The sequence below is a fragment of the Cupressus sempervirens genome, chromosome 5 (assembly GCF_028749045.1).
Source record: "Cupressus sempervirens isolate cs-2001-9-10 chromosome 5, ASM2874904v1, whole genome shotgun sequence".
Lineage (NCBI taxonomy): Eukaryota > Viridiplantae > Streptophyta > Pinopsida > Cupressales > Cupressaceae > Cupressus > Cupressus sempervirens.
In genome coordinates, this window is record NC_143122.1 from 531,317,094 (window position 1) to 531,328,751 (window position 11,658).

Below are 11,658 nucleotides of genomic sequence, written 5' to 3' on the forward strand. Positions count from 1 at the left end.
TTGAAACAAATTCGTGGAATGTGAAGAGACGTCTGTTGGGGGATATGAGGAGCCTCTCAGAAGTTATAAAACGAAGGCTCCTCATTTCATTTTCATTTTATGTTTTTGCAGGAAGGAAGAGGTGGAGGTTATTGGAGGATTAGATTGGAGTTTTTGAATAGGAGTAAATTGAAGTTTTGGAGTAACATTTTTGCAGGTGAGATTTCTATTTTTTATTTACATTTTCATTTAGATTTAGATGTAGATGTAAATTGAAATTCAAAATTAGTTATAATATTCTACTTTGATTTAGATTTCAATTTTAATTAATTTCAATTTGGTTGGCTCTCCTCCACAAAAAATAGTGTATTGTGTATTTAATGGGTGCATTGGAATGCAGATTATCAGCCTAATGGCCAATCTCCAGTTTCCTCCACAAGCAAACCAATCTCTGGAAAGATCCCTCTTCCGAACCGATAGGATGTGGCAGATTTCTTTCCTCCCCGGCCTCTGAAAACAGAGGAAATTTCCAATATAGTTGCTGATTTTTGAAATGCTGCCAGGAATGCAATAGATGCAGGTATGTTTTTTTATTCTGATCTATCTTGGTTTGAAGAAGAGAATGTTCCTTTTGTTGACATAATCAGTCCTTTTACGAACAGGATTTGATGGTGTTGAGATCCATGGGGCGCATGGGTACCTTGTGGACCAGTTCATGAAGGACAGCGTGAATGATCGAACAGATGGCTATAGCGAAACATTGAAGAATTGTTGTAGATTTGCACTTGAAGTTGTGGAAGCAGTGGTGGAGGAAATCAGAGCAGAGCATGTGGGAATTCGGCTTTCTCCATTTTCGGATCATGCAGAAGCGTATGACTCAAATCCAGAGGCACTGGGACTTCACATGGCGGAGGCTCCGAATAAATATAAGATATTGTACGCTCATTTCTTTGAGCCCAAGATTGATAATTCGCAGACGACAATAGCGAGTGAAAAGAGCCTGATTCCCATAAGAACAGCATTCAAGGGAACATTTTTGGCTACAGGGGGTTATGATCGGGATGATGGTAATGAAGCTATTTCCAGTGGCAAGGCAGATTTGATTGCTTATGGCCGACTATTCTTGGTAACTGATATTTCTATTGTATATTCTCATGCCTAGCACGGGAAGTTTTAATCTATACAGTTTATTTTGTGCATTTAGTGCACAAAATAAATAATGCATATGCAATCAATTTTTTTATCAATCTTTATGATAGCTTTTTTTTTTAAATAGAAAATAAAAAATAGAAAATAGAATTTATTCTTTTATGTATGTAGAAAAAAATTAGAAAGATTTTATGTATGTAAAAAATTAAAAGAATTCTATATACATCTAGATTTTTTGAAAAGAATTCTATTTACATCTAGATATTTTGATTGAAATAACCATAATGTAAAAACAAAATATAAAATAGAAATGTTAATATATGTATGTAGAAAAAATTAGAAAGATTGCATGCATCTAAAAAAATTCTATTTACATCTAGATTTTTTTAGAATGGAAAAAAATGGATAATAGAAATATCAGTTGCATGTTTGTAGAAATAAATTAGAAAAATATGTATCTAGAAATTAAAAAGATTCTATATGTGTCTAATTTTTAGATTTTACTTTATTCTAAACTAATTATTGATGGAAATATATTTTAAAAATATTTATGTAGTTTAAAGTTTAGATTTTAATTAATTTGTATGCAAATAGGAAAAAGAATAAATATTTTATATATATGTAGATTAATTTCTATTTTTAAAATTTACAAGTAAATGAGTACTTTATTCATTTAAAGTAAACAAGTTTTTAAGTAATATATTTTTATTTTAGAAATATATTAATCATAATGTTCATTTATTATTACTTATTTAATATACTTACTCTCAAATCTAAGACAATAGAAATGATATTTTATTAACTTTGAAATAGGGAAGTGTTAAGCAAGTTCGTTTACAAAAATACCAAAAATATATTTGGCCTTTGATCAAATTGGAGTTAATATTAGAAATATAAATATGATTATTAACAATTAAGCTAAATTCAGTTCAAAACAATAATATTATTTAAATTTAAATAAATTTTTTTGAAAAGAATTCTATTTATATCTACATATTTTGATTGAATAATGTAAAAACAAAATATAAAATAGAAATGTTAATATATGTATGTAGAAAAAATTAGAAAGATTGCATGCATCTAAAAAAATTCTATTTACATCTAGATTTTTTTTAAATGGAAAAAAATGGATAATAGAAATATCAATTGCATGTTTGTAGAAATAAATTAGAAAAACATGTATATAGAAATTAAAAAGATTCTATATGTGTCTAATTTTTAGATTTGACTTTATTCTAAACTATTTATTGATGGATATATATTTTAAAAATATTTATGTAGTTTAAAGTTTAGATTTTAATTAATTTGTATGCAAATAGGAAAAAGAATAAATATTTTATATATATGTAGATTAATTTCTATTTTTAAAATTTACAAGTAAACGAGTACTTTATTCATTTAAAGTAAACAAGTTTTTAAGTAATATATTTTTATTTTAGAAATATATTAATCATAATGTTCATTTATTATTACTTATTTAATATACTTACTCTCAAATCTAAAACAATAGAAATGATATTTTATTAACTTTGAAATAGGGAAGTGTTAAGCAAGTTCATTTACAAAAATACCAAAAATATATTTGGTCTTTGATCAAATTGGAGTTAATATTAGAAATATAAATATGATCATTAACAATTAAGCTAAATTCAATTCAAAACAATAATATTATTTAAATTTAAATAAAATAAGCCATGTTTACTTTGAAACATCAAACAACTAATTAACTAATACAATAATTAAAATAAATGAATCTATTATGACATAGAAAAATATTTTCGAAGTATAATTTGTTTGTTTTTGAATCAATATGAGTTTTTTTTCTACTTGAAAAGATAAACCATCCTAATTGTCATCCTTAGTTAACCCTAACAACAACCCCTACCTTAGCCCTAGCCCCAACAATGATGTACAATATAACTATAATCCAACATTAAACTATAATTATAGCACTAAAACATATCCCTATTGATATTCTAAACTCTAATCATAACGAAAATCTTAGTCCAAACCATAATCTAAACCAAAAACCTACACACTAATATTGGTTATAGTCCAAACCTAAAATCTAACCCTTAACCATAATGTAAAAAAAAACTCCAAAATATTGATTAAAATCCTAAACCTACCTATATGGATAACCATGATATTAAACTCTAAATCCAGTCCCAAGGTCCTAACCATGGTGTAAACCTATAACTGAACTCTTAAAAAATTTACTAATCCCTGATCCTAATCACATTCCCAACTTTAAACTTGAACCATAAACCATAGTTGTAACCATAATCATAAACTTAAACAAAACCCTAACCCTAAAGGTACAATCATAAAATTAATAATAGCTTAGACCCTAATCCTAGCACAAACCACAATCATGACCAAATATAAATCTTCACCTTACCCCTAATCATAATTTCAATGTTAACCCTAACATTAGTTTCAATCCTACCATGATATGAACCCTAATATAGACTTCACCTTGATCCTCACCCTAATCTTAAGTCTAATTAAACCCTGACTAAAACCTAATCTAAATGATATATCTAACTATAATCCTAACTTTAATTATCATACAACCCAATGCTAACCCTCATGTATATTTAATCCCTAATCTTAACTCTAAATATTCTATAAACTCTAGAATTGACCTTGATTCTAACCATAACCCTAAAATCTAAATCGTAACCATAGCATGAAAGGTGGGGACCCCCACTACATGGCACAATTCTGGGTCTTGGAGCCTCGCGAAAGCACTACAGAGTGAGGAAATGTCAGAAAGGTGACATGTAGTAGCATGACGCAATTTTGGGCTTTAGAGCATTGCAGAAACAATGCAGCGTAAGGAGGTGCTAGAATGGAGACTCATGGAAAGAAGAGGAAAGACATTCATGTTGCTGGCAAAAAACTATGAAAAGAGATAACATGATGTCTTAACATCCCACAAAAAATGCAAGGTTGATCCCAAGGGGGAATTTGATTTCCCCAAAAATGAATGATGGTCATCAATGAAGGTCTTCCTCTCGAAATAGACGGCATAGATGCATCGTGAATCCTCACCAATGAAGGATTAAATCGCAACCGTCGATGTAGATTCTCCCCTCAAAAAGGATGACTGAGATGCAACAAGGAAACTCCTCCCAATGAAGGATTAAGTCACATTCATCGATCAAGATTGGCTTTATTTCCAATGGATGACTAAGATGTAGTGAAGAGATTCCTCCCAACAAACGAAGAAGATAGCACAAAAGGTGTGAACCCCCTCCATGTGGCACAATTTTGGGTCTCAAAGACTCATGAAAGCATTGTGGAGTGAGGAAATGTTGGAAAGGCAATGCATGGTAGCATGATGCAATTTTGGGCTTCAGAGAATTGAAGAAACAATGTAGCATGACGATGCATCAGAATGGAGATGCATGGAAGCATCTTGTGCAATTCTACGCTTTAGAGTGTTTCGAAGACACTAGCGTATAAAGAAAAGTTAGAATGGGAATGCATGGCAACATCTTGCACTTTTGGGAAGATGGGAAGATAGCTCGCGAAGAAATAAGAGTTATCGAATCTCGCAGCATGAATCAACCCAACCAAGAAAAAATGATCCAGCGTGGTCAATGAAGAAATCGAGCCAACACAAAATGTTAGCCGCCAAATTTAGCGATGTTAACCCTCTGCAAAGAACCTATCCCATTTAAGGTCTCTCAGATCAGACATCAGTGATGGGTTGAATAGGGGGAAAAAATAGCACACAATGCCCTCCTGAATGAAATTCTAAATGTAACACTAATAACCATGGTCCTACTTCTTTCCCTAACCTTATCCATGAGCGTGGGAATATACATATTATTATATAGGGCACCTTATATAATAATAAATATAATCTAAAATCCCAACCCTTACTCCCCTCCTTAATATAATTGTGACCATAAGAAAACTTCTAAATATAACCCTTCCTCTAACTCTAGCCTTAACCATGAGCATAACTCTAACTCTAGATCTGACTCTACCATAATTGGACACTAACCCTAACCCTAACCTTAATTTTGATCCTAACTCAAACCCTAACCCTAACTCTAACCTTAACCTTGATTCAAACCTTAACCCTAACCCTAACCCTAGCCTTACTATAACCCTAACCCTAATCATAACCATAACCATAACTCTAACCCTAACTTAACCATGGCCATAACTCTAACCCTAACCTTAACCATAAACATAACTCCAATCTGAACCTTAACCATAACTCTAATGATAACCATAACCATAATTCTATCCTTGACCTTAACCATAGCTCAAACCCTAACCCTAACTCCAACCCTAACCCTAATGCTAACCCTAACCCTAATTCTATCCCTAAGGTTAACATTAACTGTAATGTTAACTTTGTCCCTAACCATATATCTACGTATGACTATAACATTTTACATTACAATATCCCAAAAAAAAAAAAAAATTATCTAAATTAAATTCCTTATATTAAATTAAAAGATATATTTGACTCAAACCATATCCCTAACCCTATCCCCACTATAACCCTAACCATAACCATAATGATGACTCTAACCCTAACCTTAACCATGAGCATTACTCTATACCTAACATTAACCATAAGCATAACTCTACCCCTAACTCTAACCCTAATTCTAACTCTACCATAATTGGATTCTAACCCTATCCCTAACCCTAACTATAAGCATAAGTCTAACCCTAGCCTTAACCATGAGCATAACTCTAACTTTGGATTTGACTCTACCATAATTGGACTCTAACCTTAACCCTAACCTTAATTTTGATCCTAACTCAAACCCTAACCCTTTAAACTCTAACCTTAACCTTGACTCAAACCTTAACCCTAACCCTAACGTTAGCCTTACTATAACCCTAACACTAACCCTAATCATAACCATAACTCTAACCCTAACCTTAACCATGACCATAACATTAACCCTAACCTTAAGCATAAACATAACTCTAATCTAAACCATAACCATAACTCTAGCAATAACCATAACCATAACTCTATCCCTAACCTTAACCATAGCTCAAACCCTAACCCTAACACCAACCCTAACTCTAATGCTAACCCTAACCCTAATTCTATCCCTAAGGTTAACATTAACTATAATGGTAACTTTGTCCCTAACCATATATCTATGTATGACTATAACATTTTACATTACAATATCCCAAAAATAAAATATATATTTTTAATCTATATTAAACTCCTTATATTAAATTTTTAAAAATATTTTGAAGCATAATTTTATACTAACTTCATACAACTCTAATTAAAAATTAATTAACAATTTTATAGTAACCTTATCAAAATAAAAAATAAAAAGTAAATATTTTTTCTATTGCGCCACGACTGCCACTAGCTATATATACCTCTATATATATTACGCCGAGATTAATCGTTCTCGAGGCGCCTATTTTTATTTTCATTAATCCCAACTTCAATTAAAATAACTTTGGGATTAAATAAAAATAGGCGCCTCGAGAACGATTAATCTCGGCGTAATATATATAGAGGTATATATAGCTAGTAAGCAATTTTAGGAATATTGAGAAGAGCTTCGATGAATCATGAAAATCGAAATTGATGACTTAATATAGTTGTAAAATAATAAGAACAACAATGCACTTATAGGATATATCCAATAATTTGATATTAAAATGTATCTTTTGCCTCTATGAATATGGGCATATCTATTTTATTTGTTGAATATGGAACCCTAACTAAAACCCCTGAAAGACACATTCATACTTCAGCCCAAGTCATTACGCCTCTTGATTTCCCTGAATACACGTTAAAACATAAGAGGGCCAGGTTCTTAATTACTGAAAGAACATTAAATTCATCAATGCATGCTACACTTTGAATGCCAAACTACGACTTCCACAGTCCGTAGAGGATCATGCATAGGCTGGTATGCTTCACTACACATGCCAAAATACGAGATTTCAGAGTGCAGTAACTAACTAAAACATATATAGGAGCAGTAGTTTGGGATTGTTAAACTACCTGCAAATTAGAAATGAAGGCATGGTCATAGTGAAGACATGGGGATGGATATGGCCGTGAGTCAACAAAAAAGAAAAAAAAATCTAGCTGAAAGGAAAGGACAATACCGATGCCACATTTAATGTAAAAGTATTAATTTTTAAATTTCTTTCTAATTTTTATTCTAGAATTCAATTTTTCTCCTTGCGTTTATTTGTAGGAGCCAATAGAAGTTGAGATAAAAAGCTTTTCCAAAATAAAAAAATATAACAAAGTCGTTAACTATGAGAAAAATGAAAGACTATACATGTGTATTAATTGTTCAATTCTATTAGTTAAAACTAATTAGTTTTTAATAATAAATTAATCATAATAAAGAGATAAAAACATAAGAGGGACGGTAGGTAGATCTTGGGATGGAGGGAGAGAAAGTGGAAACCTAGAGAATGCTCGTGTATAGTGTAGAGTGTTATGGGCTCCATGAGTTGCGGGAGTGGGGGGCGGGTTTAGGCGAGAGGCTAACGGTAACTACGTGGTGGAGTGGGGGCCCAGGAAGCGTCACGCCTTCCACCTCGAATACTAAATATAATATTATTGTCATGCCCAACCACTCAATCTCGCGCGTGCGCCAACATGCATTCCATCCACGCCGGATTAATAATGATTAATAATATTAATAATAACAATAACTAAAAAAATAAATGCTCTGCTTACTTACCGACTCTGCACCCTTTCTTCGCCCAATCTCATCATCACATTCCACTCCCACTACCACTCCCACTTCATCAATTTCTTCTTCTTCCTCCTCGCTGTTGTTATTTTCTGTGAAGAACAATTTCTTGACAGTCCATTAAAAATATCTTCCCAACACTGTCATCATCATAGTTTACAATAAAAGTTTAAACATACCTCAATACAGCCATCAAATTTACAGCCTGATCGCCCACCATTTTGAAGCAAAACCTTTTCTTTATCTTCTTGCTTGCTCGCTTGGCAGTAGTCCGCACGCCTTTTGCTCTCCCACTCTGCCATTATAAGACTCCCCCTCCTCTTCACTGTCTTCTATCACATCTTCGCTAGGAACCTTCTTTCCTATCTTCTTTCCATCTCTTTCTGCGGAAACTTTTTGTTTTCTCGCCATGGGAGAGGCAGTGGCAACAAATGGATCATTCTCCATTAAAGGAAACGGGAATGGGCACTGTAATGGATATTCTAACGGGCATGGGCACTGTAATGGATATTCCAAGGGATCCTCCAACGGATTCTCCAACGGAATACCTCATTTGCCTTATTCCAATGGGAATACTGTACATCACAGCAACGGCCACGCCCATCACGTGTCGCCTTCTTTCGGAGACGGCCGGCGCCGCTGCTTTTGGTACGAAGAAGAAATTGAAGATGATCTCCGATGGTGCTTCGCTCTCAATAGGTAACCCCCTAAATTAAAAAGAAAACTTCTATTTCGACAGAACTTAATGTCGATGCTGGATTTCAGAAAATTTCAAAAAGCTTTTGTTTCGAAAATATAATGTTGATGCCGGATTTCAGAAAAATTGTGGCTTGTTTATTTTTTATGTGGCAGGATTCTTCATACTGGTGTCAGCGAGTACCAGGATATTGCCCTGATAGACACTCGGCCTTTCGGAAAGGTGTTTTCTGTTTCTAGAATTGTTGATTTGAAAGGAAAATATTGAGCATTTGTGAATTTACTTATCTTGTTTCTTTTGATGTTTTTGCAGGCTCTGGTGATTGACGGGAAGATGCAGAGCACGGAAGTAGACGAGTTCATTTATCAGGAGTCGTTAGTCCATCCGGCGCTCGTCTATCACTCTCAGTAAGCTCTTTTTCAGTCTCCTTCTTGTCTTCTTCTGTCTGTTGACGTAAAATATGAACCTGTTTGCGTCGATGCGATCTCAGGCCAAAAAGTGCTTTCATAATGGGAGGCGGCGAAGGATCGACCGCACGGGAGATACTGCGCCACAATTGCGTCAAGAAAGTTGTCATGTGTGATATTGATAAGGTATTTCTTGTTTTCCCCTTTCTGGTTTTGCTTTATTTCTCTTTCTCCCGCCGCCTTTGAACTAATTTATTATTTCATGTGCAGGAAGTTGTCGATTTCTGCAAAAAATATCTGGTTGTCAACCGAGAAGCTTTTAGTAATAGCCGACTGGAGCTGGTAATAAATGATGCAAGGTGAAGATTTACTTGTAATTTATGTGCAAAATTGCTATATGCGGATACTTCGCCGGAAACAGAGCTTAGAGTTTCGTTTGACGTATATGTTGTGAAATTGTCAGGACTGAGCTGCAGAGCAGACAGGAACGGTTTGATGTGATAATTGGAGACCTTGCCGACCCTGTGGAAGGAGGCCCCTGCTATCAGCTGTATACTAAATCTTTCTACGAGCTCGTTATTAAGGCTAAATTGAATCCCCAGGGCATCTTTGTCACTCAGGTGAAATAATTTCTGAAAATTTCTCTATTATTACAATAGAGCGCAAGTTCTTTCCTGCTTCGTCTCTTTAAAGCTCGGAACTAACCCTGCAAGATCCACATATCTTAAGGAATTAAGTACGCAGATGTTGCTATTCTTCTCTCTAGAACTAAAATTGTTATTTCACTGCTTTAGGCTTCCAGCTCGAACAAGATCATTTTTCTGCTAAGAAGTAAACGAAAGGCTCAAAACTTTTAATTCGAACGTTTATTTACGAGCAAAATTTTCCCCTTTTCGATCTGTAAATCTGGAAGTTCCATGCAATGCGCTGAAAGTAGAAGTGTCTCCAATAGTATAAGCCAGTAATTAAGCTAAAGCAGGTGTTCTGTCCAGGTACCAAAATTATCTTGAAGTCATTGAGGATTCAACATGTTATTCGGAAGATGTTGAATTTGACTGTGAATCCTGTGTACAAGCAGCAAAATTTATTCAGAAACATCAAATTTTCACTGTCTATGTTACTGATTTCGAATTTTTTGTCAGAATATATTCACACTCTTGAATTCAACGTTTTTAACATAGAGTTTGAATTCTGTACTGTGATCTTTTTGTAGAAGAAACATAATTTACTCAAAAACATTTAACTGAACGCCTGAATATTTCTGTATCATGAATATTCATACTTTGGGATTCAACAAACTTCAATATGTAAAATATCAAGTTTGTGATGAAGTAGTCGAGATTCTTGCGTGTTACGATTAACAGACATTGGGGTGCGTTTTTTTCAGGCGGGTCCTGCTGGCGTGCTCACACACACCCAAGTGTTCTCCTCCATTTACAATACTTTGAGACAGGTTTTCAAGCGTGAGAATCTTTTCCCTCCACTTTCTCCTTCCCTCATATTCTTCCTCTTCTTCTTCTTGTTATAACGAAGCTTTTTCTGTGGGAATTATACAGACGTGATGCCATACTCTGCTCACGTTCCTTCATTCGCCGACACGTGGGGATGGGTCATGGTAAACTCCATTAATCTCCTTCTCCTCCTCCTTTTCTTCCCTGCTTCCTCCTCCTCCTCCAAAAGTTAAAAGAGAAAAAGTGTGTAAATGCAGGCGTCAGATCATCCTCTCACCTTAGAAGCGGGAGAAATAGACGAGAGAATAAAGCAGCGCGTGAAGGGAGAGTTGCAGTTTCTTGACGGACAAACTTTCCTTGTCGCCGCCACGTTAAATAAAAGCGTTCGCAAATCGTAAATAATTGTCTTTTCTCAATTTTAATTTCCTAATTATCTCAATTAACGTAAATTGTTAATTGAATAAAAAATTAATTGGTTTTTCAGATTGTCGAAGGAAACGCACGTATACACAGAAGAGACGGCCCGCTTTATTCATGGACACGGGAAGGCAAGCCACCAGTGAAAAAAACACTCTTGTCAAATAAAAAGAAGAAAAAACAAATTCAAGTGTACACAGATGCTTGTAACTCCTCTAACCATGGAAATATAGGCATTCATGTCTAACCATGCGGAATATCGAAATTCATAAATATATATATATATATATTGTATTTTTCTATCTTATATTTTTGGTCTCTACCTAATTGTAAAAGTTTTAAATGTTATATTTATCATCTTCACACATACAAATACACCAAAAAGAGATGACTAAGATTTTGCGAGAAAGTGAGTGCAACGTTGACCTCCCTAAAATGGTTCATTCTATAATAATAATAATAATAATAATAATAATAATAATAAAACATTGTATTTGGTTTGAGGTAAACAAGCACAACTGAAATTGCTTTTCCAAAGTGGATTTTAGATAAATATCGCAAAGGAGTAGTGTAGGCGGGGCCGACGCACTCCGAACTTCCCACAAATTAAAATAATGTTTTTCCTTTTGCACTTTTAATTCGGTCCTTTCAACTTCAATTTTCATGCCCTTCTAAGCCTACACGCTAGAACTATATTTATCCTTTCAAGGAAATGCCAATAAAATTATAATTAAAAAAGGGGGAAACCAGCGTAGCAAGTCAAATTTGGTCTTCCTTCAATTGACCGCAAATATGAAATACGCCACTTGACTTATGGAGAGTCAAGGGCC

General features: G+C 34.0%; 2 protein-coding genes across 2 annotated transcripts; both read left to right on the top strand.

The window, feature by feature from the left end:
- The first annotated feature begins 391 nt into the window (after positions 1-391).
- On the top strand, positions 392-1,156 carry LOC149557041 (putative 12-oxophytodienoate reductase 11). The gene is made up of 4 exons (XM_089830078.1): positions 392-405; positions 543-559; positions 642-1,072; positions 1,142-1,156. The coding sequence occupies exons 1-4, from the start codon at positions 392-394 to the stop codon at positions 1,154-1,156; spliced, it is 477 nt and encodes a 158-aa protein (XP_089686204.1).
- Positions 1,157-8,190: 7,034 nt separating this feature from the next.
- LOC149557042 (thermospermine synthase ACL5-like) lies at positions 8,191-11,135 on the top strand. Its single transcript, XM_089831691.1, has 10 exons — positions 8,191-8,555; positions 8,709-8,775; positions 8,866-8,960; positions 9,044-9,146; positions 9,231-9,319; positions 9,424-9,580; positions 10,348-10,423; positions 10,517-10,575; positions 10,669-10,805; positions 10,896-11,135. Exons 1-10 carry the CDS (start codon positions 8,266-8,268, stop codon positions 10,972-10,974), a joined length of 1,152 nt encoding a protein of 383 aa, XP_089687817.1. The 5' UTR covers positions 8,191-8,265; the 3' UTR covers positions 10,975-11,135.
- Positions 11,136-11,658: the final 523 nt, after the last annotated feature.